The 27100-nt window shown below is 40.2% G+C and overlaps 1 protein-coding gene across 2 annotated transcripts in view; it reads right to left on the reverse strand.

Moving 5' to 3' along the window:
* parp8 (poly (ADP-ribose) polymerase family, member 8) overlaps positions 1 to 27100 on the reverse strand; it is a 44861-nt gene that overhangs the window by 1065 nt on the left and 16696 nt on the right. The window contains exons 4-25 of one of the 2 annotated variants that reach the window (XM_064296693.1): positions 26875 to 26964; positions 25375 to 25445; positions 24711 to 24779; positions 21426 to 21520; positions 16361 to 16421; positions 16103 to 16193; positions 15105 to 15171; positions 14732 to 14857; positions 13387 to 13954; positions 12790 to 12843; positions 12549 to 12644; positions 7128 to 7220; positions 5894 to 6019; positions 5091 to 5156; positions 4821 to 4888; positions 3345 to 3393; positions 2350 to 2462; positions 1682 to 1754; positions 1250 to 1319; positions 903 to 979; positions 537 to 606; positions 377 to 461 (exon numbers count right to left, since the gene is read on the reverse strand). In XM_064296693.1, the coding sequence (XP_064152763.1) occupies positions 377 to 461; positions 537 to 606; positions 903 to 979; positions 1250 to 1319; positions 1682 to 1754; positions 2350 to 2462; positions 3345 to 3393; positions 4821 to 4888; positions 5091 to 5156; positions 5894 to 6019; positions 7128 to 7220; positions 12549 to 12644; positions 12790 to 12843; positions 13387 to 13954; positions 14732 to 14857; positions 15105 to 15171; positions 16103 to 16193; positions 16361 to 16421; positions 21426 to 21520; positions 24711 to 24779; positions 25375 to 25445; positions 26875 to 26964 (2278 nt within the window). The remainder of the gene's footprint in view (positions 1 to 376; positions 462 to 536; positions 607 to 902; positions 980 to 1249; positions 1320 to 1681; positions 1755 to 2349; positions 2463 to 3344; positions 3394 to 4820; positions 4889 to 5090; positions 5157 to 5893; positions 6020 to 7127; positions 7221 to 12548; positions 12645 to 12789; positions 12844 to 13386; positions 13955 to 14731; positions 14858 to 15104; positions 15172 to 16102; positions 16194 to 16360; positions 16422 to 21425; positions 21521 to 24710; positions 24780 to 25374; positions 25446 to 26874; positions 26965 to 27100) is intronic. The other variant, XM_064296695.1, reaches the window with a different exon arrangement.

The raw sequence follows: 27100 nt of genomic DNA on the forward strand, positions 1-27100 counted from the left end.
TCTTTTGTGAAGAGTCTGGGTTTACATTGGAGCACCATAAGCAGGAAACAATACTAAATTGGAGTATGTGCAAGCAGCTCTTATGCTAAGCATAATTCACTGTCTAAATTACCCCAGAGCAGTGAAGACATTCGCAAACAAAAACAAACAGCCAGGCCACCCATGACATTTCCAGTTGTCTTATACAAATCTAGTGAAATGAAAATAATGATTGCCATGCATAAATTAAATATTATTTTCATATTGTTGCTGCTATGTGGTGGCAAGTTTGTAACATTCAAAAAACATTCCAGTAACATTGTGAGAACATGTTTTGTTATCAAGGATAGCGCAAATTACTGGTTTAAATTTACGGGTCGTGTGTGTCAGTACTCACACAAAGAAAAATCTGGTGCAGACGTGGTCTGTGTTTGGTACCACCCAGATGTCGCCGTGCTTGTGCAGATCAGGGGAAGTAATAACTGTAAAAAGAGGAAACTGATTCAGTTCACGGGCGCCCTTGTGCACCGTCACACCCCAGGAGGCGGAGCTCGTACCTTCGCATAAGGCTATGCACTTCAGGTTCCGACTCTGCAGGAACTGCGGCTGGTGTCCCTTCTTCTGTGACTGAGGAAACAGAGCAGACCCACCACCCGAGAGGCGTTTCACCTTCAGGCTGTAAAATCACCTCTTCCTGTGCAGTGTAATGGGGCCAAGGTCTACAGCAGGTTTCCAACCACAACCCCTCACTGCCTGGGTGTCAGTACAACAGAAACTAGCAGGCCATGATGAAGACAAAGTTCAACTGGCCAAGGGAATTAATCACTTTCTTGTTCAGCTATGAGGTGTCACATCATCCTCCTGTAGCTCTGAGATACACACAAGATACACATTAACCATCTTCTAACTAATATGGTTTTTACCTGCAAGTTAATGTTGGTCTTGTTACTTGCTGCCATGTCATCCTTCGAAGAAACTTTCTGCTGCTTTTTATTCATCCCTACGAAAACAGACAGCACTGCTGTAATTTACAACTACAAACCCACCTTCTGTTCTTATTTACAGTGTTAATTGCTAGTAATTTATTTTTATGCTGAAAGTTTCATTCCCTTAAAGGTAGCAACATTGTTCCGTTCATATTGGTTCTTACAGTTTATTATGTATTTAACTTACATATACAAAATAATGATTTTAATCTCTGTTGGACAAAAATGTCCCTCCGTGTTGTAAATGATTTTGTGTAGGGTATGGAGCTGACTGTGGCTCTCACCTGAGTAACCAAAGGAAATGCTTGACAATGGGCTTAGATAGATTCCACTCCCATAGATGGCGCCATGGAGCTACATAACAATATCAAGCTTTAGGAACCTCTGGGGATTTATGTCAACTTCCTGTCCAGCAGGAAACATTCTACTCATGTGACAGTATCTATGGTCATAGTCTGAAACAAAACTTCCAATGATACGAAACAGAAAGTGCCCTGCTTATGTATTTATACTGAATAGTATTTTGAAGGTATTATCAATATTATTATGCATTACTGAAGTATTAATCTGCATCAAGAATTATTCTGTGTAGAATGTTTTGTCACAGTTTTACAGCCTTAAATCAACATATAAAAAACTTCTTTGAAGGTGACACTTCAGCTTTACTACAGTACATTTACCAGTATGCGTAACATGCCTTATTTTATTTTTAGTACCTGGAGTCTCGTGTTCGATGCAACAACCAGGCCGTTTCTCAGGATGGAGTGCCAATTCTCTATGTGAGAACCACTGAGAAGGGAGATTAAATAATCACAACAAAATAAAACTTTACAATCAAATTATCATAGGTTATAATATATACTGGTGGATTTGTGCCATTGGTCTATGTACTCTTCAGTTATACAGTAGTTAAATATTAAATTAACAACATTCAGCTTTCAGACATACATAAAATGTGCATAATTGTATGTTAAACTTGAAATGATTTTATTATTAAAATATTGAATAAAAGTTAGGTTGTTATTCATTATTAATTGCAGGCATGGTAACTGTAACAGCCACGCCGCTGCAATTTATTAGAAGCCTTTATAATGCAAAAGATAATTACAGTGCTACTTCAAACATACTAAATCTATTTGAACATGCTTTGCTATGCAAATTTTACTCTAATTATCATTTTCCGTCTTTAGGAAACTATCTTTCTTACGTGATAAGTATAAAATAAAAATTGTAACATGTTGAATAAACAAAATATAACCAGAATGTTTCTATATGCGTACAAATGCGATGACAACTTAACAAATCACAGACAACTCCGTTTAAGTTAAACCACAGTGGCAACACAGTAATATACAAGGATAATGAGAAGAAAAAGGATACCCACTGAAATGCAAAGGTGCTTCCAAAGAGGCTTTTGGCTCCTCTGAAGTTGGATTCTTTGGCAGGCGGGCTGCAGAGGAGGAGGAATTGGTGCGGTGTGTGCATGAACTTCAGTTGCTGTGGAGGCAGAAAGGACATGAGAAAGAATTCCAGAACTTTAAGTTGAAGTTTTAGCTGCTTCTGCTCAGACTTCAGAGGAATAGTGAAATGCACAAATACACTGAGACCAAAAGGGGGGGAAAAAATCAAACATTATATTTGAGTGGATATACATTCAGAGCAAAACCATCTTCAATATCCAAACAGTTTTGCAACATAAGTTTTTGCTGTAACAGAAATTAAAATCAATAGAAATGGATATGCGACCATAAATTGTCTCCAGAATATGGATACACACTTCTGGAGAGTAGACCCTGACAAATTATTCATGAATGCCAGGAAAGAAGCTCAGTCAAGCACAGGGTCAAAATGGATTCACATTTCACACTTGGCTTTGCAGCCCAGACTGCAAGACAGTTTCACGACCCAAACAGTGAAGATACTACAGCAATATAGTTGCTCAATGCTGCTTTCGAACTGCAGAAGAGCATAAGGGATGTATACATACTGGATGATGACAGTCTGATTTTTGGCAATTAGGCCTAAAGGTCTTGAAAAGCAATGAACAGCTTTCCATGACAAGGAGTATATTAAGTATCACTAATAAAAAGCAGGGTGCTAACTAGGGTAGCTTCTAATTTGGATACAAGCAGCCACATAAGTGCTTCCTTTTCTAACTCGTAATCTATGATAACCATTATTTGTTGCTGTTTATTTGCTGAATGAATAAGAAGTATCCCAAGAACGTGAACTTGACTGAGACCAATTTCAATCAATAACATCTAATTACAGAAACATCCATATAAGATTCTCTTTAAAAGAATAGTTAATTATCACATTTTTAAAAAAACACTGGTTATAACAGGGATCATAAGGTGATTAATAATGAGGTAAACTTACTCTGGTTACTGGTAATTTAACTATATGTGACCTGTTGCTGGATATCACCCTGAAAAGAAAATTACATTAGTTGACAGAGGGTGCATTCAGAGAAGTATCCAGATGTTTGTTGATTTCTGTTATTAGACACATTTATAGAATCAATTTATTCCGCTACTATATAACATTAGTGTCATAACCTTGTATAGGTTGTTATCCAGTGTGTACCACGACTAAGGGGAAAAAAAAACAGCCATAAGAGGGATAATTAATGTCATTTATAAAATTGCCTGGGTAGATACTGTGACCTCATAATGAATAAGATGGATATGGCTGCTTATGACCTTCAGTTTACTGCATTCATAAAAGATCCTAATGTTTTGGCCTGCTGCCTTCCTCAGTAAAACAGTGTTATGTGCTGATGGCAGTCTTCTCTTATCCATCTGTAATGCAAGTTAATTAGAGAGCAAGCGTCAATCAGAGCCTCTATTAAGGTCTGAAGGAGGCTATTATAACATGTTCTTAACTTACGCCAGAAAATCCAAAAAGTAATACAGTTTTTTTTAAATGAAAGCCGGTCCTGCTCGATTCAGCTGTTCAAGTACCCCTCAGTTCTCACAGCTCAGGAAAGCCTTTAAGTTAAAAGCAGGTGCGACAATCTAAATAATTTAGCAACTACATCCGGAAAAGCTCCAGGCTCAGCAAGACTCCAGCAAACTGCTTTCATCACCGAAATGGCGCGGTGCGCGGGTGGTAACCTTACACGGCCCAAATCTAAAACGTCACTACGGGTTACCCTCACAGTTTGCTGGTATTCAGACAGAGTCTGCATAACCACAGGGCAAGAGAGGCAGAGCACCGTCTCGTCTGTGCACAGAGATCCTTGACTTCCTGTTGTCGCTTTCATGTTCTGTTTGCTGTCACAGAACACAGAACTGGGCTGTGATGGAGAGCACGCTCCACGCAGGGCTTTGCAACTGTGCCATGCACAGATTAAGGCATCTATGCCCTATCTATGTAGGTTTCACTCCAGCTCTAACAAAGCGTACCTCATTCAACAGCTAGAGATCTCATTGAGCTGCTAATTAACAGAATCAGGTCTGCCAAATTTGGGTTGAAATAAAAACCTTGAGGACGGCGGATTCCCAGGAATAGGGAGCAACTGGTTTAGACAATGTTTCTGATCTATGAGTCCATATCAGAAAGAACACATTTCCCTCCTGCTTTGTCAATAGGGCTGATGTGTGGTGGTGTTCCCTTGTTGATTAATGTATTTCTAAAGCTTTCAGACCACTTTTCACTCCCCATAAATGCTGCATTTGTTTCACAATTTAGATCAAAATAAAAATGGCCCATTATGAAATTGGGAAATAATTAATCAAAACATTTTGTCTGAAAATGAAGTCTTTGATATCAGCTGCTGAAAAGGAGCTATTTGAAATGGTCTAGCCAGGAATGATGTTATGTTTAATGAAAGGAAACTGTCCGGTACTGTACCACTGCAGCAAGGGGTGAGCTAACGGGTCATGCTTGTCCATCTGTTTCTTAATTTCCAAGTAGGGTGCCTGCAAAGAGAGTCATTTATTTTAATCACGTTGATCCACCATAATGAAGAGGAATGGATGACATATGTTAAGCTGAAACCAATGGAGAAGCATGGCTTAAAACGAATCAGTGATTGCCTAAGATTAACTAGCACTATGACTTAACACATAAACATTATGATATTGTGAGTTAGCATTATCTGAAAGCATCCCATTCCCTTACCTGGGTCATTTCTCTGATAGATGTAAGGCTGTCAAGGGCTCTCATAACACGATCATAGTCCTTTTTCTGAAATTAATATTCCAAAATCAATGCATCTGCTCTGGAAAATGCACAGACATGAAACTACGGTACAATAAAGTTCTCGTTTCTGCAATATGCTGCACTCTTCATACTTTTAAAAAGAAAAGCAAGGTTTACCATTACATTCACCAACTTTGCAGTCGTATTGTTTTCTATTCAAGTTCCCATTGTCCTGCCAAAACTCCACATGGTACTCTGGGAATTGTAAAAGTCAGGTTTTCCAATAATGTCCCTGGATGTTTTCTGTGTTTTACTATACCTTAGGTTTTCCCCACACAGAGCCTTGGCCTTATATTTTCTATGATCTTGAGTCATAGAGACATACTAGCTTAATCTGGCAGATTCAGTTCAATGGCTATCGCTGTACATAACAAATATGATGGACAGATCAGTCATGATGACTGAGGAATCTTCATGGTTGGGAGAAAAAATGTTAGCTGAAGTACTTCACATTCTTTAAGAACTAAAAGTTGGAGTGCTGTGTAACACAATGCCTGTCACCAGGTTTAAGTCATTACTCTTACAATAATCTTTTGTTAAGGTTTTAAACCAATTATGACTATAAATATGAAAACATAAAACATTATGGAGCTAGCAAATGTTTTCAATATATCCTCTATTCTCTGAATATGCAAGTGAAACAATGCACTTAACTTTTCCGCATAATAATAAGAATAATAATAATAATAATAATAATAATAATAATAAATGGTTTCACATACCCGTGGATTAAAGGCCAGTGCCTTAGAATCATTTGGATCCACCACAGAAGGATATGGCTCAAAAATCATGACTTTCCTTGGCGACTCCAGAGCAGATCGGCACATGGAGACCAACAAATCCACCACCTGAGAAACATTCAGGAACAGCTCAGAATCATCAAATCTGCAACTTTAAGAAACATTCAGGAACAGCCCAAAATCATCTAGTCCACAACGTGGGAAACATTCAGGAACAACAGCCCAAAATCATCTAGTCCACAACGTGGGAAACATTCAGGAACAGCCCAAAATCATCTAGTCCACAACATGGGAAACATTCAGGAACAACAGCCCAAAATCATCTAGTCCACAACGTGGGAAACATTCAGGAACAACAGCCCAAAATCATCTAGTCCACAACGTGGGAAACATTCAGGAACAGCCCAAAATCATCTAGTCCACAACGTGGGAAACATTCAGGAACAGCCCAGAACCATCAAATCCGTAACCTGGGAAGCATTCACCAACAGCCCAAAATCATCTCCTGCCCCATTTACTCTGCACAAATTAAAACCATTTCAGTCCTTAATAACAGTATATGACTAAGGCAGAAATCGCACCATTGTTATTTTCAATCTGAATAACAGGAAATGTACCAATATGCAGTCAGTGTTCATTAAAGCAAGTATAAATGAAGATTTTTTTTTTTTTTTGGTATGTAAAACTGCAAAATGGGTAGGGATATGTGATTTATGACATTTTCAGGGCAATACAGTCCACACAGCACTATGTAAATACAAACCTCATTAATTTCATTTAAGGTGCTCGTAATTAGAGAGAAATCCAGGTGCTTTGTGTCTGTGGTCCTACCATGTGTTTCAATGTGCAAATAACATCCACTGTTGTCTTTACTTCTATAAAGAAAACTGGATCTTTATGTCATAAGGCATTCAGGGCCTGATTCACAAACCAAACATTCTTCTGTTGAAGATGAACTGCAATTTGGTGAGAGAACTTGCATTTCATCAAACAGAGGTTTATCCTTGCCAAAACTATTTAGTGTTCCATTTTTTTTCTAAAATATTTTTGCCTCAGCATTGAAATAAAGAACGAGTCACAACAAGTTTTAATTTTCCAGTCAATTAAAGTGTCTTGCGGTCGATTTTCCTCTTGTTGCTAGGCAAAGGAAAAAAGAGCACATATTTTCCTTCACGAGATTGGCTCATGGAAAACGCATACAAGGTGTGGAATTTACCTGGGCCCCTGTGGCGATCTCGTCTGCGGCCTCGTTCATGACGCCGAGCGTTTGGAAGGCAAACACACACAGCTCCCGCTCACAAACGGTGGGCTGCAAGGCAAGCCAACACGACTGCATGAGAACTGTGGACATGGCACAGGGCCTACGACTACAACATGCATAATGAGGGTGCACATAGGCCCTCTGTGCGTTACCAGGATCAACGTCAAATAGAATATCCATCACATCATTTTTACTCAGGTGAAAAAAAAAATGTTCTCTTTCCAGAATGTGGTCAGTGAGGGCATTTTTCTAATTCCCTTTAAGCCTAACAGCAGTATGGTGTCTGTCCAGACAGAACAGACTGAAATTTGGCTTCGTGTCAGGTTTTGGCCTCCTTCCCAACCGTAGTATGCACCTGGGGTAGAATAATGTGCTGAAAAATAGTCCTGTTTCACACAGGACTGTTCTACAGTGAGCTATAGGAAACGGATCACAATCGTTAACAGGTTTTGACATTACAAATGAGGCTGTTATTCCCAAAGTTACAAACACTACAGTAAAAGCTTTTACGTTTCATTTTTGCAAACGTCTACATTTGACTGCCTTAAAGTTGTAGCACAGAAGCTCATGACACGATCGTATAAATGTTTCGTCAACATCTGTTTAATGAAGAAAAATATGGTAATTTTACTGCTCAAATGCAGTGTGAACAAGTGCTCTCAGAAATGAAGAACAGTGTGTCCTTCCTGTGCTTGCCAAGGTAAAGTCCTGGGCTGAACTGTACTGCTCTGGTGATTGATGCATCTTGCTGGTTTTGGCTATACAAACCTTTATATTCTCAAGTGAGTTCAAAACACTGATGAATTCAGAGATGGTCCTTTTGATTTTTTTTTCTGCTCAGATGGCTAGAAACATATTATAGAGGAACTATAGAGCCACAAGAAGCGTCTTCAATGACAGAGCACAGCATGTTTTCATTGGTTAATACAAGTCACATGGCAGATCAGCCCTTTATGAGGTATACAAAGCCCATCTACTGCATTTTTTTTGCTGAACAGTCCAATGCCATTGGTAGCATGTGTCTGAAGGAATGGGGAAGAGATATATTCTCTTACAAAGCAAATAGCACCTTTACACTGATAAGTAATGACCCCAATATGTTTTCTCATTCCAGTGGATGTCTGATTTTTAGAACATAACACAATAAAGTTTAATGGTGAGAAAAGACTATTCAGCAGATCTAGATCAGTCATTACATCTGCGCTTGTAACTCTAGGACCTCTTTGCCTTCATTTTGGATCTAAGCAGGAGGTTGTAGCTTCCTATTCTCTGTACATTAACACTTTTGCCAATAATTTTGAGTTAAAAAATAAATAATAAAATTAGGAAGGTCCCTGTCCTATCCCTTCCTTTGGTTGAAAAATTGAAATATCCTCCCCAATCTTCTAATGGCGGTGGCAGCTGTTGACATTTTTCTCCATTTATAATAACACGGTTGTTGGTGTGTACATCACAAAGCAGAGCTGCCACATTGTGGACTCATTTCCTGATGCACTCGAATGGCAATCACCTTTCTGAGGTGCAAAGAAAAGGCCTCAAATTATCCATAAACTGAGAATGCACCATACTGGGTACCATCATGGTCCAGGAATACTGACCAGAGAGTCATTGGTCATTGGTGTATCATCGGTCATCGGTGTACAGTAACTGCGCATAGTCATCAGCGTATCGCACATAGAGTCATGGGTCACCAGTGTAGCTGTGTATCTGCACATAGAGTCATCGGTCATCAGTATATCTGCACACTGTCATTGGTGTATCTGTGCATAGAGTCATCGGCCATCAGTGTATCTTCACATAGAGTCACTGGTGTAGAGGCACAGAAGTGATGGAGTTAGGGTGTACCAGATTCCTTCATGGAAGTCTGAAATGTTTAACAACCAGGTTAAAGTGATCTACCATAATGAAGGATAGATGCTGCCATGCTCCTGCACATTTATATCCATCTATATATTAATACTAATGATAATCAATTAGACAAGACATAGGAATAACTTCTTTGATGATTTCATACACAATGACCTTCACTTATTTTGGTGTGAAGCTTTGCAATCACAGAAATGCACTTTAAATAATGTCTGCAGGATACACGGCTATCTTAGTGCTCCCAATAAATAATAATGATCCCGTTATTTAAAAAGCTAGTTATGTAACTTGAGATTAAAATAACATTTTGGATGGAAATATAATCCAACATTATCAAATTGCAGATTTGTGCAAATTTAAGCCTGTGTAAGACTTCAGACAAGGATTTAGGGGCAGCATTTCCAGTGAAAACAGCGTGCTTACAGATACCTTACAGATATTAGAAACTGGATGCAAACACCTCTAGTTGTTGTCGACACTGTAAACTTTTTCTTCTCTCTTTGCCTTATCCTTTTCATGCAGAAATGAATAATTTCAGCTACCATGCATGTGATTCATGTGGTGGGCAGTTCTCATTTGAATGACGGTCTTAGTACAGCCCTTAGTTTAGAAATAAGAAGTTCCCATCAATTTAATTTAATTCCTTCCTTTAATATACAGAATGGCTAATGGTAGCATTGGCTATACACACACACACACACACACACACACACACACACAGTAGTTTCACGCTTCATTGCCTTTTACTGATGATTCAGGTCTGAAACACCAGTCTCTTATGTATACTAGAGTTTGTGTAAAATGCTTCAAAAGTCGCATATAATATGTATTAAAATATTTTTTGTATCTTTAAAAGAGCTGGTGGTCAAACAACACTAATTACTGGAGCCGTTCTAGACTTTAACATCACACACAGAATTAAATTAAAATGAACTTTTCAGCATGTCTGTTTATACAAATAAAGCACTGGGTGTGAAATTGTAGCATTCAAGAGTAGCAATGGTGAAACTTCCCAAAGTACAACTGCCTCTATCAAACTCCTTCAAACACTGTGATGTAATTCACAGTTACATTGTTAGGTCAAAATCTACCAAGAAAAACATCTAGGAGGGATGCAACTTTATGCAGAGTAAGAACTAAATTAATATAATTGAATTCCTTTTTCAAATTCAGAGAACAAAAGAGGAGGAATCAAACAAAGAGACATCAGAAATATGAAATTTAATTTGCCATAATCACGAAAGGGAGAGACAAAGCAACAAGCAATAACTTTAAGCCATAACTTCAGGCCTGATAATACATAAAAAAGAGCAAAAGTAATGCTTAATTTCAGCATTGTTATTTCCCCCCAGTTATACATATTTTCCCATTTTCTAGCAGTGTGCTAGAATGTGTGCTTATGCCTCTGTTTGCAATTACTATTTTATAATCAAGAGCACATATTGTATTCAAAAGATAATTCACAAAACCACTCATTGTTCCAACATACAAGTCTTAAAGATACACTATATAATAGAAGTATTTTATCCTTTTTCAATTTATATTGTATATATGTTTCTGTCTTTAAACCTTTGGTTTTGTTTTCTAAAAGAAAAACTTCAAAAATAGTCTTTTCTACCTTTTACTGTCATTTCCTTAACTCAATAAGTAATAACAGTGACTGAGATGGCAGGTATGCCATCTGCAAAGTTAGGGCATGGTGGGGCATGCCCCGTACCTATTCAGCACTGACAGTTTGCCACTTTTCAGAAATACCCACAATGACCTCACTCTCTCAGCCCTTAAAAACATTCACTTCTGTACGTCCTGACCTCACATAAACACACAGAATTCAGATACAACTTCAGACGTGCACATAAAAACGGCAAAACCATTATGTGGACTTTTATTTAGCTTTTTTTTTTCTCTTTTTCCTGCTGATTGAGTCATCACAAATGCTCCAATCGCACAATCAATAATTTTCCCCATTGAACATTCAGCTACATCTGCCAATAACAACATCTGATCAAAATCTGAGGAAAGTAGCCAACTGACTGTTAGCAAATTATGATTGACACTGCAGTCCAGCAGTCCCTGCTTACAAACGACCACTGTACGACTTCCTCCAACATCTAGCTCCGACACTGTCTGCAACATCATGTAACTGTAACTGATGGCGGAAAAAAACTTTAGCTACAAGCAGCAAAGCTTTTTCTGGAGGTGTTGATGGGTAGCAAAACACACGGTATCCTGAACATCTGGGGGGAGGAGGGGTGTTATTTCTATTCCATCCCCCAAGCCACACACAAACTTGGAAAAGTGTCTGTTGTGGATAAAACTTTGTGGACAACCACACTCGAAAGACAAAGGCGAAAGAACAGTTACTCGAAATAATTCAGGAAACGCTGGGTTGCATTGCTTTGGAATAGAGCTAGTTTAATTTGTGTGAACTAAGATAGCCATTAATATTCGTTGTAAATTGGCCTCATTTTGATATCAGTACTTTTAACAGCAGGAGTTTTAATTAATGACTTATAGACAGTGTTTTGCATGCCTGAGTAACTTGGCATTTTTGTACATTGAAAACATGTTTTTGTTGAGAAACTAAAACTGCATCCTTGAACCTCTGACCTGAGGACAATTTATTATTTTCAAGCTTACAGCACCCACAAGGTGATGTGCCTTTGCAAGGAAATAATGCATATTTTTGCCAAAATGATATGAGAAGAAGACCAAAAACACATTGCCAACTGGAATAGGTCCAGGTGTTATATTTACTGCTAGCAAAGTGTCATTTGGTCTTTTCATATAATATATGCTAAATTTGCTTTAATTTGTAAGGTGTGATGGCAGTGGTGATAGAAAGGTCTTTTGGAACGATATATCTATATTAGGCAAAACATGACCTCTCAGTCTCATTGTGCATACAATTAACCATCTAAATTAAGTTTTTATCAAATTTAATATTTTTATTTTTCAAGCTACAATGGGGACATTTTCAAATAAGACTTATTGTTGTTTCACAGCATGTACTGAAAAAAAAACTGACTGAAAACTAATTATACAAATCTGCTGCTTCCAAAGATTTCCTGACATTTCATACGTATACTGACATGCTGTTAGTCAGCAATGAAAACGTCACCAGTCTTAGAATGGGAGAAACACGTCCACGGTACCTTTCCGAGAAGCATTTTGGCTCTGAACAATTGTAACGTAATTGCATAAGGATGTTTTTGCTGAAGTAAGTTAGTCATGTTATTATAATTTATCTTTGTCAGCACAATGTAAGGTGTTCTCTTTGATGATGGAAATAGTTTAGATATAAGAACAATGTCAGGTTTTTTTAGTTGTTTTTTTTTTTTTGCTTACAGACCTTGATATGAATACTTTGAAGCTGTACAGACACAGGTCTGGAAAAGCACATAATTAAAAATATATTTGTACTGCACATCAAGTGAGCAGTAAGGCCCTTTTCTAAGTACTGCATGGGGTACACAGAAGAATAATCAGCAGATTTGCGGTCCAACTTACTCGCAACATCGGGCCATTCTGGAACACGTGAGGTTCGTCACAGACCACGCAGTACTCGTTAAGGACCGGAATCCTCTGCTCTGCGTACTCCATGGTCTGCAATCAAGAATTCACACTAAGAGTGTTGAGCAGGAAATCACACTAAGAGCCTTGAGGAGGAAATCACACTAAGAGCCTTGAGCAGGAAATCACGATATGCGGTACATAAAATGCTCTTTAAGCTTAAGAAGGCATGCCTTACCTGGACAAGGAAGCCTCGATCTCTTACTGGTGTTGACTTTGCACCACTGTTTGGCTACCCAGGAAGGAAAACAAATGTTAATGTGATGTTTGACGCTATGCATATCACACAAATATCACCAGGATGAGTTTAAAATGTTCTGTTGATCTACTTAGATGCAATGTATTCTCAAATATGGGATATCCCACGATGCATCACCACATTACACATAACTGCAGCAGAGTTATGTGTAATGTTACACAAAGCCGATTGTTCTTTACATAATCAGGGGTACCTGCAGGTGCCCTGCCTACCAGCAGACATGTTTTTCATGATCATTTCCTAAAAATGTACCAAATTTAAATACATCTTCAAATAAACATAAAATAAGAGGTTCTGAAACTCAGACCTGGAGCTGAAAGAGAGGACATCTGGTCACTGAAACTGAACCATTTGAATTCAAACCAAAATGGCAACAAGCCAAACCTGCATTGTGCTATAATAAGTTTGGGGAAAAGAATTAAGCACATGCTTTTCTGTTGCTTGCCAATGTCTGTAGATGAACCAATGAACTAGACAGAGCTTTGATTGGCAGGCCTAAGAGCAGAACACATTTACCGGCTGGATTACCATGGGCGGGGCAGACAGCGATGGGGCAAGGATCCCGATAAGCCCTGAGGTTAGAGAGAGGCGTCGGCCCTCGGAGGCGGGCTCCTTGAAGAGGTCCGCCTTGCCCAGCTTGGTGCTGCTGGAGTAGGACCTGCTCAGCAGCTTGTGGTGCTTGAGGCCGTCCAGCTCCTCGGTCCGGATGGTTCCGGAACAGGAGCGGCTCAGAAGGCGGTGGGGCTTCAGGGAGCCGCCCCCGCCGCCACCCCCGCTGTGGTCGCACGCGCGGGGCAGGAGCTTGTGGGGCTTCAGAGAGGCACAGTCGTCGGGCTTGACAGAGGCCGGGCAGGGCCGGGTCAGCAGTTTGTGGGGTTTTAGGGACAGGGCCTGCTCCGCCCGAGGGTCGCTGGACAGGGAGCGGCCCAGGATCTTGTGGGGCTTGTTGGCGCAGCCGTCATCGACCTTAACCGTGCTGGAACAAGTCCTGCGCAAAAGTTTATGGGACTTGGACACGCCGTCCTGCTCCGGCTTCAACTTCTTTTTGCTCTTTCCACATCCGGGAGGAGGGTAACTCGGGGATCTGAAATCAGGAAGTAAGAACAAATTTACTGCTAACAATTGAGCAAAGTGGTTCACAATGCTATATTGTAATAACTACCGCAGATTTACCGCTAACACTTGGGCAAAGTGGTTCACAAGGCTATTGTGTAAGAACCACAGCAGATTTATCGCTAACACTTGGGCAAGGTGTTTCACAAGTTTACAGTGTAAGAACTTCCACAGATTTACCGCTAACACTTGGGAAAAGTGGTTCACAAGGCTATAGTGTAAGAGCGGCTCCTGATTTTCCGCTAACACTTGGGCAAAGTGGTATCCAAGGTTACAGTGTAAGAACTGCACAGATTTACTGCTAAAACTAGGCCAAAGTGGAGCACTAGGTTATAGTTTGTGATTTTTACAAGAACTGGTTACATCAAGTAGTGGGGGAAAAAAAGCATGTTTCACAACAATGCGATGCTTGTTGAGGCAGTGGGATAAGGTTTTTTTGTTTAGTTTTTTTGTTGGAGGTAGAGGGGGTGGCATGGCCTGTGACATTTAAAAAATAACCAAATCTGGCATCAGAGTTGCTGGATAGCTATCACGATTGATCTGATTTCAATGCGTGACATTTTAGGTGCTGGGTGTGTGAGGATGATATTAGTCTTTAATGCGTGAGGCTTGAGGTTCACAGAAGGTTTAGAAAAATGCCTGTCTGAATATATGAACATACTGTATATATTTTTAGTCAGATATACACTTAAACATCGATATATAACGTAGTACTTAAATCCATAAAGTTGAACGTTGCTTCCTTTACCTGCGAAGCGTTGAAAAGATGTGCAGTGGAGATTTCACCTTCTTATCCGACTGTTTTTTGCTGTAAGCGCAGTTGAGTTTCTCTTTACTCTGTTTCCATTGCTGCGTGACAAATGTCTGCATGATCCTGTCAAACAAGAGGGACATTTTCCAATACAGCAAAACAATAGAATATATCAACTGATCCAATCAATTCTATGTTACGGTACGAATAAATATTGTTTTACAACAGTACAACGAATACATTCAGCAGCGGAAATGTTCTACGTTTTCATATGAGTTCCATAAATAAATCCCTTTTGTATTTTTTCTATTCTAAAATATCAACCAATCTTTTTATGGACAGAAAAAGGCTAATAATATTATAAACTTACTTTTTCAGCTGATGCCCAAGCCCAAACCGGTCTTTGGTAGACACTTGGAACACATCGACTGTTGGTACTGAAAACACAAACATACATTTATTCCTTACCATGTCTGGAGTAATGCAAACTGAAAACTCAGCATTGTGGATCCATTGTATTAAGTGCTCTTTTACTGTGCCTGCACTTCCACACAGGGACGGAGCTACTGGTTGTGTTTTACATTGAGAAATGAGCTCCTGGTAGCAGATTAATATGTATCTGTGTTAAATCTTAAAAGCTAAGCAATCTTTTTAATTACACGTCTGCAGAACAATGGATGGATGCTGCCAAGACAAACGCAAATCCCTGACCCCTGAAAACTTTCAACATGGGAGCAATTAATCAGTTCATTAATTAATCGATGACTTTCTATATTTGGTAAAGATGTCTACACTGTAGGGCATTTTCCATGTGAACTTCTCAAGAGCCCTATACCCCACTGTTTTGACCAAGGGTTATATAGCTTATTAGCTTAGGACACAATTTTATTGAAGCAGGAGCAGGTAGCCTGGAGCCCTTCCTCTATTATACACTCGGTCCCTTCCCATTTTCCACAGTGCTCTGAAGACACATCTCTTCAGACTGTACCTGGACTATCTATCACTACTCTGCAGGGCATTCCAAATCTAGGATCACTCTTATCACTTGTATCCTTCTATCCTCTAGCACTTTCATGTTACACTTGTATCGCCACCCAGCACTTATATTGCACTTGAACAGTTATCTTGATGTTGTAACTTGTCGTCATGCCCCCTAGTTTGACTTACCATAAGTTTCTGTCCTTGCCTATTCTTACTGTGTGAACTGGCCTTGATGTTCATGTCTGGATAGCTGTTACATAATCAGTATTGTACCTTATCGGACCGGTGTTTTGTAGTTGTTCCAGTTGGATAGAAGCGTCTGTCAAATAAATGTGATATAAATGTAATGTAAAGAGTATTGTAACAACCAGGTAGGAAAACACTGACCTGGTCCGTTCAGGTATTGTGTGAGCGAACAGTGCAGACGTATAATGACCGGCTCCCTCCTGATCACATCCCATGCGTGAGCTATTTCCTCCTGAGGAGAAAAAAAACAAACATAAAAACACACCAATATACATCAAAAAAACTAAGATTAAGATACAGTATTTAAGGGCAAGAAAGATCACTGCTGACAGGAGCTGTAGTTCAGTATCTGCTACAATCTTAATTTTGCACAAGGAAATATGAACTTATAATACTTACGTCCAGGAAACTGACATCGATGTGTAAATCAATATCAACATCATCGATTGCACCGTATTCCCTATGAAACAGAAGAGAACACTGAGTGTAGATGCCATGGAATCTTACACTGGGCATTCAAATGGGTACAGCAAATAGACACTAAAAAATGCACCAATATATTAATTACATGCTTTACATTTTTAATGTGACTGCTAACATTAAACTGTGTTCCAAGGTTCAGGAGTGCTGTATGTACTGTGGACAGTAAAGCTTTCAGAAGTCCAGGATTTAAAGGAGCAGGAGTTGCTGACAGCTCGGAAGGACTAAGTGGGTGATTTAACACTGAAGGGGGTCAGGGGGGCAAAGGTCATGGATCATCTTCTAACTTCAAATTGTACAAGCTGTAACATGGGATTGCAGTCCAAAGAGTTCTACACTCAAAATATTTGAAAATGATATACACTTCATCCAAGCTGAAAGAATTTCGAATTTTAGAAAACACAAGTAACTGAGCCTTGAAAAGAATCGGAGATTTTCAAGAATACATGCTTAATAAGATATGTCCAGCGTAAAACGATAGAAGTGTTAATCTCACCCAACCCATGAGGAACACAGAGGTCAGAGACAAACACATGTTTAAATACAGAAGTTTGAAAATATAACCGGTGTACAGTACATCTTGTAATTTCTCACCGAATTAATTCTAATTCAAAATTACCAGGGAATCCAAAACATTACATTTTTTCCGACTAAAGTAATGAAAGATGTTTAAATGTATCACCAACTGCAATCTCTGCGCTGATCTGTCTACACCTGAGCCACTGATGAATTCTCACAGTATAATTATGCTTGGCTGCATGTTATGAATATGACAAGTCACTGGAGAATAAATTAGTATTTTTAAAAAGCAATGGTAAATTATCTGAAGAAATACAACTGGGGATTGAGGAAGATTTTCAAATATGTTCACAACTCATTAGACAATATCATATGACATGCATAAATTATGTCTGCATATAGTCATTGTACAGTACAATCTCCCTCCTGGGTACTGTAATGTATGATATCTAATAGAAAGAAATTGATCTCTGGACAATGCCCAAGGTTGCCGTTATTACGTTGAATGGAAAAACAGAACATGTAGGGTATAAAACCACGGGAAGCAATTTTAATGAGGACGAATGAAAACTAAGAATAATGACTATTTAAGGCATAATTGAATATATAACACCTAAGAAAAGGTAACATGAGCCCAGGAACCAACGCAATTAGAAAAGTATGGCTACCCATTTAAGACCTAGGATCTGTCTACACCGTAAAATGTGCAGTGTTAAATCAACTCTTACAGAGTATGTATGGTCCTGTTCTGGTCCGGAGCAGGACCATATATACTTTGTTAGAGCTGAATTACCACAGGACATTTTACTGTGTGTGAATTGTTTACATAGCAACTTTCGTTTTCAAAAGAAACCGAGTAAAAGATCATGTTTAATGAGATGCAAGGACTTGTATTAGGCTCATTATGAAGAGATTACTGGCCCTCGACAGCAGTGTCTCTCTTAAATTCACTCCATGCATTCATTTTTTATAAAGCCACCATGATGACCGTCGAAACACCCAGAGCCCACTGTCACCATGGTTACCTACCACTCCTTAACAACAGAAGTGTCTGCGAAGCTGGGTTCTTTAAAACAGTAATCCTCTTTTCATTTGGATATATTTCACACAAATTTAGATGACTAAGCCCCATGTACCTGAGATTTAATATCCAACTGAAATTTAGCTAAATCTGTTCAATGTAGAAAAACACTTAACTTCTCATTAGGTATGAACTGTTAACTTTTGTACTTCAGTGGGCTAGTGTCTGCGATATCTTCATAAAATGATGAAAAGATGAAAATATGATGAAAATATAGAATGCATGATGAGGTACATACGGATGCTTATATTAACCACAAGCTAAAATGGTGGACTATGTATGAAAAGGGCTGTTATTCCTACGTGGATCTCCCGATATGGATTTAAATACCCTCAGATTGAAGCCAACAGTCTGCATGTCAATGTCATATTCATAGTTTCATTTCAAATTCAGTGTGCCGGAGTACACAGCCAAAACACCAAAAATTGTATCACTGTCCCAATTTGTTTTGTTTTTAACTGTATGCACGCATTTTTAACACTTTTTCCTTCTCAAAGTTCATTTCACAATAGAATGGATAAAACAATTATTATTGCTTTTAATTCTTAATTAGAATTATTGGCAAATGTTGACTTACTGGGCTATGTTTTGGATAGACTAATAGATTATTTAGGCAATGATGTGATTTCACATAAAAAAGTTCCATATCTGTTGTATAGCTTCTGAAAGGGTACCTCAGGGATTTAAATAAGCATATCAATATTTTACATTTACTTCTCCTCTGAACACGTCTAATTTGTATTTGACATTCATTGCATGTCCTCCTGAAAGTCATTAGTATTGAACATGTCAGCCTTTTTTTTGACTCTCCCCAACCCCCCTGCCCAAGAAACCTTTGAATGTCAAACAAGCCCAAACTGAGCATAATCAAATGTCATGTGCTGTGGCCTGCTTTAATGCAGTTTTAGCCAAAGAGAATATTCCAGGCCTCCCTTTAACAACCCATTCTCCCATTCTGCGTGGCCATCATCTTGACACACGTGGTGCGAAACAATTTAATTTAGGGAAATTACAACCTTTTTTCCAACAGTTTGTTGATGTTACTTTCAAGAAAGTACTTGAGCACAAACTTCAACACAGAGAACTCAAACCACCTTGAATGTAAGCTGGAGGTATGGTCAAGTGAAAAATGTCTATGTATGCTTGCTCTGAAATATGAGTATCAAAGTCACACCCTCGGGAGGTCTATGATATTTCTATCGCAAATTTTTTTCCTAATTCAATCTTTCCAAAAGAGCAAATGATTGTAATCAGCATTAAATAAAACTGTATATGCAAGATATTTTTTTACAGTAACAGTGTAACAGAGTAACAGTGGGTTACTCTTATATTTAGCCTATGATATTACATAGTATGAATTCCTTACTCATAGGTGAGAAATCACATAATGATTAATCATGTAGGAGGGAAATATATTTATCAGTTTAAAATAGGCAAATGTAGATTTATCAACAAAGAATGTATTACTAAGTTTTAATAATCTGAAATGTAACACATCATTAACATATTTGCAAATGTTAGCAGAACCACAGCAGTAATGCATTTGTGAGTATACCTGACCCAGGGATAACTGATGTCTCTGACTGATGAAAGCTCAGATCTTTAACATGCGGTTTCATAAGCAGGTCATGAGCCCGTGCTAGCTGCTTGCACCGAGCGCGTTTTGCTCCAATGCTTAACGGGCCGCAAAGTTGTAACGGTGACGGAGGGCCGGTCGTCCGCCACGGCTCCACGGAGAGACGGAGAACCTCCGCGTGTCCGTTCCCATTCGAGGCGGGGCGCCAGAGCAATCAGAGCCTCGTTAGCTGGAACGTTCTGGAAGCTCAGCAGATTGGCGTCAGGTGCTCGTTTGGCAGGCCACGTTTACAGTAAAGGACGGTCCATCTCCTGCCGGGGACAGACTGAGACGAAGCGAGAGTCCGGGAGCCGGTGGAGCTCCCCTCCTCTTCGCTAGAGCGGAGAACGACGAGCGGTGACGCGTTGGCGCTGACGCGAAGCGAGCTCGACCAGGCCCCCCCCCCCCCACGCAAAAAGCTCGGAGGTTAACGCGGTGGCGCGACTCGACGCGCCACGACGCATAAATCATCCTCCGTAAAAGGTTGCTGAGGTAGAGACCGCGAGGGGGGCCCGGAGGCCCGCCCATCCATCTCCGTGACGAATCGTCGGGGGGAACGCCACTGACTGGCCAGGCGTGGGAACGAAGCAGCGGGTTATCGGGCACTACATCATATTCCGCGGCTGGTAGCGCCAGGACCTTTCCAAAAAACGGCCGAGCCGATGCCGCCGCCGCCGCCGCCGCCGAAGCCGGTGCCGTAACTCCTACGGAGCGGGCGCAGTAAATTATGAATCGCTGCAGGATTGAGATGCACTTTAGACGCTCTCCTTCCCAGGAGTGGCGTTCAGTCCTCGGGTGGAAGACGTGCTGACAGGGGCCGCCTACCGCACGTGAGCATCTCTACGCTGCTAGATGGGAAGCAAATCATTAAAGCGCTATTATCGGTGCTACACTGAAGCGCAGACAAGCATGGGTCTGCGCGGTTCCTAGGTTAGCCACTTTGTTTTCCTTCCTATTTTTATTTCCGCAGTGCAATGTGCGTTGTGAGGGCAGAACGAAAAGGGGTAACTGCGCTGTTGAAGGCTATCACGCTCCGTCTCTTTAAGGTGCCGATATGCACGCCCCTGACATTTAATGTGTCAGGAATAATCTGTTTTGTAGGCTGATGCAGTACACTGAATCATATCGTGGCTCCGACAAGCAAGGGAATCGATTTTCAGTGACAGATTTCCACAGTGCCCAAACCACCTCCGATATCGCTGCTTCAGAGATGGCAATGACTAAATCCACCCTCGCCACGGTTCACAGTGGCCTCGTGATGGAATTCAAACCAACAAATGCTACGCCATCTGCCACAGGGAAAGTTATCCCTTCCTTAAGTCATTGATGACACCTTGCTAGAATGATTCTTAACCCTTGAAGGTGTGTGATCACAAAAACGTGGTTAGAATGTTCTTAACTGAAGATTCTAATGCTGATGTAACAATCACTACTGGTATTTGAAAGTCATGGAGTTCTAGAACACTTAGACATTCCAAAGAATCTACTCTTCAAAGGGTTAAATATCTAAAGCATAAATATGCTGAAAGCATACGAATTCCATTCCCCAACACAGAATATTCATGAGATGTGTGTTATGCTTCAGTGCTTCAAAGGACATCTCCCTAAAATAGTGCAGAACTCTGGCAGGCTATTGTCAGCCTCTTATGGTAGTCCTATGATGAAAAATATAGATTTCCCCAATCCATTGGATATAATCCCAGAGAACAACAGAGAAAGGGAGAGAGAGAGAGATGGGGGGAGGGGGGTGGGCTCTGTTTCTCCTTTACCTGAGAGATACTGCGTGAGGTCCATACAACTCCCGCACTGCTGCCAGGTCGGCCTCCAGCTGCGCGTGCTTGTGGAGCTCCCCGTCGTAGTTCACCTATCGGAAGAGAGAGCAACGGGATCAGCTGGCCGGCGGCGACGACCCACAATGCCGTGCGTCTGGCTTCCGTGATTCTACTGGAGCCCTTTCCTGATCCCATGCCCTTCACCTCCTGTTCAGACCGATGTATAAAAAAGCAGGAGCAGAATCCGTGGGCTGAGTGAGGAGGCGGCGGGCTGTGGGGGCGGGCGAGTTATGGGATCTGAGTTCGGGGATTTCCAGGGAGACACGCGGAGCATGACTGATCAGTATTCCTGTCCAAACTCAGCCCCGGAATGCTATTTGGAATACAGGCGGAGAAACTGCACCTGAATGGCAAAAAGAGTTTTAATCTCCCCCATCGTCAAAACCCATCATATGGAGAAGACGACGGGCATTTAGGAACGTTACAGAGAGCCTGGCCTGCGGAGATGCTATCTGTGGCATTTAACTACACACATGTTTTAAACACCCATTCCATTTCTGAATGGGGGCCTGGGCTTTGGCCCCTAGAGCGCCCCGTTAAAATCCTGATTGGGAACGCTGGCGCGGCGGCCTTCAGCAGTGGAATTTCTGCCTTCAGTATGCGACGGCGTAAACGGATACCGCGCAAGACGCTGCACACCATTAGAATCGCTGCTAATGCCCTCATTCCGCCTTTAATTAAAATCTAATGTGCATCAGCGCGCGCTCTTCCATTCTCTCACTCGGGCGGGCATTGAGATGTCTCCCTCTCTCTTATGTGACAAATGACCTCTGATTCAAAGCCAATGTGCATTAATCATGAGGCTCTGTGCCAGAAGGGGGGGGGGGGGAGGAGTGGGGGGAGAGGGGCCACATCCTACAGGCCATTCCTGTCCAACCGACACCCACACATGGGTATTTATAGGTGTGCATTTTCTTCGTGGGGTGACCAGGGGGGTTTCAGACTCGGTAAGAAGGCGGCACAGTATCGCCGACAGTTATATTAGCTAGTGATAATGCGCTAAAAAAGGTGGAAACATAAGGGTAGCGCCTGGGCTGGCCAATCAAATTACAGAGGTGGTCAGTGCCACCCTGGCCACCCCATTGGACACGGCCCTGTTTGAACTACGTCTCTGCAAACTTCAACCCTAGTGCAACATGAGGTAAGAATGCCTGACAAATCAAAACTCAGTCATCATGAGACTTTCGCCCATGCCATTCCTGTGGTTAGAAGCACTTGGGGTTGGTTGCCTAAGCCAGACTATGGTCCAGTTGTGTCACCGCCATCCATAATGTATGACCGACAGCCAGCAGATTCGGATGTGCGGTATAGATCTCTGCGTTAATGTACAGTATAAGCACTTTACACATAACATGCAATTACAGTAAGAGCAGGTTGCCTTAGCAATGTGTGTTAGCAAATTAAAATTCACCGGCAGGGTTGGATAAACTGTAAATATAGTGCTGTGGAATATAAATTAATCAAGTAAAAATTATTCCGTCTGGGGCAACGCAGGGCAGGCTGAGTTCAGTCATTGTTAATGGATTTTTTTGGCATTGTTCAACGGGATTGGCATATTATTCCGGAGAGGAAACCCAGCTGATATGAATTACAGACCAATCATTTTGCTTGGAAACAACCACAGCAAAGAATGAGTCACCCGCTTCTTTGAACCGGCTAAAGTTCCAGAAAGTTTTTTTCTTTCTTTTTCTTTTCTTCCCAGGAAAGTATTTTATCCCATCCTTTTTTTTCTATAAAAAAAAAAAATTTAAGAGCACATTTCTGTCCCTGACTTCTCTTGGGTCATTTTCCATGAAATAAAAAGTCGGCATGCTCAGGTAGCGATGTGACAGAAATCATTTTTTAGCCCTCTCAGCATACTGTAAAATCTGCAGGCTAACAGGCAGGGAGCAGCAAACTTCCAAAGGCCTTGGGGTTGACACTGCAGTTTCAGAGAACATTACTGTTTAATCAGGTGAGTTTACCTTGGTGCAAATAAACAGCTTTTACCCTTGCTAAATTCTGAACCAGACAAGCATTTCCAAATATTTGTATTTTATTTTGGTCTGGAAATTGTATAATGTGATTTTGATAAGCACCACATGTTGCTTCAGTGAAAATGTAATTTATCATTCACATTAAGAATGATAAGATCTTATGATCTGGGGTACAATTTGAGTGAATAGCCAAAACTTCCTTTCTTTTCCCTGTAAAGGAAAGTAATCCAATGCCACCAATAGTTGCACGTACTGTGATATGTGGCATATCATTTCACGTGAAAAAAATTATAATAATGATTGTACTGACACTTGCCAGAAAATTACCCTCAGTCAATATGAGAACAACACCTGCAATCAGACATTCCTGAGATATTCTATGATGAATAGAAGCTTAATCAGAGCAGATGAGATGTGAAAGACACAAACTTGACATTTTTACACAGGTACGCATTACAGTACAACACTTTAAGCACAGATTTGCAGTAATATTGATTACGCTTAGAAATTCCTAAATTAGATCACAATAGTATCCAATTAAGGACAGAACACAGTCTGTTACACATTTTAATTTGCCTAGAGAACTAAGGTCGGTTTTATTTAATGCACTGCAAAAATATTAATAAAGATTACACAACAAGGTCAATTTTGACAAAATGATTATATCAACATTGACTTGCAACATAATTAAAATATAGTTGAAGTCAATATGTCACTGGGGTCATGGCCAAAATCTGGGGGTAAAGATCCAACAAAAATAAATGGCAAGAAGCACACCAATAGCACTGATCGCTGCATGAGGCAAAAACAAAATAATAAATGTGCTATTTGTTAGTATTTCCAGTTTTCAGATTCATAAATTGTTGTTATAGTCATATTTGCAGATACGTATAAATAGCATAAATAGCAGTGAAAACATCCTTGATTTGTTTCAGCAGGTGTTTACACAGACACAAATGTAAGCGCTTTCTTCCCAGGTTGTGGGAAGGCAGCAATTATTACACAATGAAAGCATCAAGCTTTCATTAACAGGCTGTTAGTGTCATTTCTTATTTACGCTTCTGCCAATTGCTCTAAATTGTTGATGAGAAAGTCGATGTAAGTACATGCATTTGTTGACGTTGATAAAGCATGCCTCACTCGACAACAGAATCATTTAATATTATTTAGCAATTTGCCGGAAAAAATCAGGATCGGGAAATGGAGTTGATTCATTTCCTGGCTGTGTTTGGCACCACCCACTCACCTGCCCACCATAATAGAACTCCTCGGAGTCATTGTCCCCTTCCGAATCCTCCTCTATGGTGGAATGACACTAAAAGGTGAAAGACAGCTGTCACTTTCCCATTCCTGGCACAAATATTATTTGAAATTTATATTATTTATTAGCAAGATAAGCCCCTTATCTCGTTTTCAAGTGGGTTCTACAACACATGAGTTACACTTCAACAGACAGTCTATATTTTGGGCAATACATAAATATTCCCTTTCACAAGGATTCAAATGATGGGCACCATAATCCTGGTCTCCAATGAAAAATGTCTTCAGTTAGCTGCAATAACACTGAGAACTCCCTAAGGATTTTGGCTGGTTGAGCACATCTTCCGTTTTATTACATCACACCTTCTAGGTTCATCTTTTAATAACTGACTTGTTGGAAAGGTGGCATCCTATGACAGTGCCATGTTGAAAGTCACTGAGCTCTTCAGTACAACCCGTTCTACCGCCAATGTTTGCATGGCTGTATGCGCGTTCTTATGCACCTTTTTTTAGCAATGGGTTTTGGTGAAATAGCCGTGAAATACTCTTTACATACTTTTGGAAATGTAGTGAGATTCACATAACAGTAATTAGCAGAAACTGTGATATACATGTATATCACAAAAGATGAATTGTGGGACATGTCTTACCTGGTTTTTATCAATATGAAGCTTTGATTTGATGGACAGGCAGCTGGTGGCATCATTGTTTATTCTAATTTCTGTTGATAGTAAAAGTTTGGCAATGACCTTAGTATGCTTTTGTACCAACTGAAAAAAAATTGTCATATAAAACAATCCCATTTTTAAGCTTTAAACCACCTTTCCTATGGAGTATTACTCATATTGGACTGCCGAAGTTAGTTCCGACTTCCAACAATTAATAATTACTTGGCTGGACACTTTTTATTCATAACACTGATCAGACATGTCACATGCACTGTACCTGATCTAAGTTCAGAGCAGAGGAAATGTATAAAATATGTGTGTGCTGCTACAAATAAAAAAAAAAACAATGCCACTTGTTCATGTAACACCTGCAGAGTCTCCGCTCATTAAGCTTAATCATGTAATTGCTCTAAGCACTAAAAATTAATTGAACAATTCATTTCAATCTTTTTTTTTTTTCTTTGTTTGCATGTACTCTTTATCAACCAAAGAGGCACAAATTAGTCCACATAAATTAGCCCTCATGGTCTGATGGAGTGGCAGTGTAGTGTAACGGGTAAGGAACTGGGCTTGTAACCCAGGTTCAATTCCCCAGTAGGACACTGCCGTTGTACCCTTGAGCAAAGTACTTAACATTGCTTGCATTGTTTCAGTATTTATCCAGCTGTATAAATGAATGCAATGTAAAAGTTGTGTAAGTCACTCTGGATAAGAGCGTCTGCTAAATGCCTGTAATGTAACGTAATAAATTAAGAAATACCTTTACTTTTATTTTTGTGGCATAAAATACCTGGCCACCTACAAATTTCTCCGACAGATCATTTATAGCGGACAAGAGTAAAGAGCCATAAAATGGAGTAACAGCTCTGTTGGCTCTGATTAACCGAACCCATTTTGTGCTAAAACCAGCACATACAGTGCCCTCTAGGAGTCCAGGAGGAGGAGGACTGCCCCAGGCAGAAGGCCTTAGGTGAAATACAGTTGTACTGCTGAGACCGTAAAAATTAGGGGAGGAAAAAAAAGATTACACTTTTTTTAACAGAGAAGTCAACAGTGTGTCTTTGACAAAATGCTTTCGAAATTAGCAAGTGGAGTCCACTTCAGGCCCTGCCGACTGCGTATTATGCAGACTTGCTTATTAGTTATTGGATTCTTCGCCTCTGGTGTCAACACGTATTTTACTGCAGACAGTATATGAACAAAGATAAACACGGGAATAATTTGCGAGAGGGAAAAGAGAACAGACGAGTATTAGATTGCTGTTCTTGTCTCGTCGTCTGAACTTCTTAAGGGGTGACCACACGTACTAAAACATGGGGAATTCTCACCTGCTTCTCCTACAGGTTTCTTTATGCCAACCTCTAGATTAAAAGCTAACATTTTTCTCAATACAATTCATGCAGGTTGAAGATAAAGATGTCCACAGGGCTGCAACACAAAACAAGTTCTGGAAATGCACGTTGTTGCCATCAACTAGCTTACCTGTTGATACTCTGTGGAAAATGACAGGAATAGGATCTCTCGTAACTAAGACGTCATCGTCATTTTCGGAATTAGACACGTAGGTGTTGTCTGCAAAGAGAAGTCATCGCGCATAACAATACACACAATTTGTTACAAGTAATAATTTGCATTTGAGCGTTCTTTCTAAAAGCGCAAAATGGACACGGCTCCCATCCACTTTCACAGGCTACCCTTTTCAGTAAGA

The sequence above is a fragment of the Anguilla rostrata genome, chromosome 10 (genome assembly GCF_018555375.3).
Source record: "Anguilla rostrata isolate EN2019 chromosome 10, ASM1855537v3, whole genome shotgun sequence".
Classification (NCBI taxonomy): Eukaryota; Metazoa; Chordata; class Actinopteri; order Anguilliformes; family Anguillidae; genus Anguilla; species Anguilla rostrata.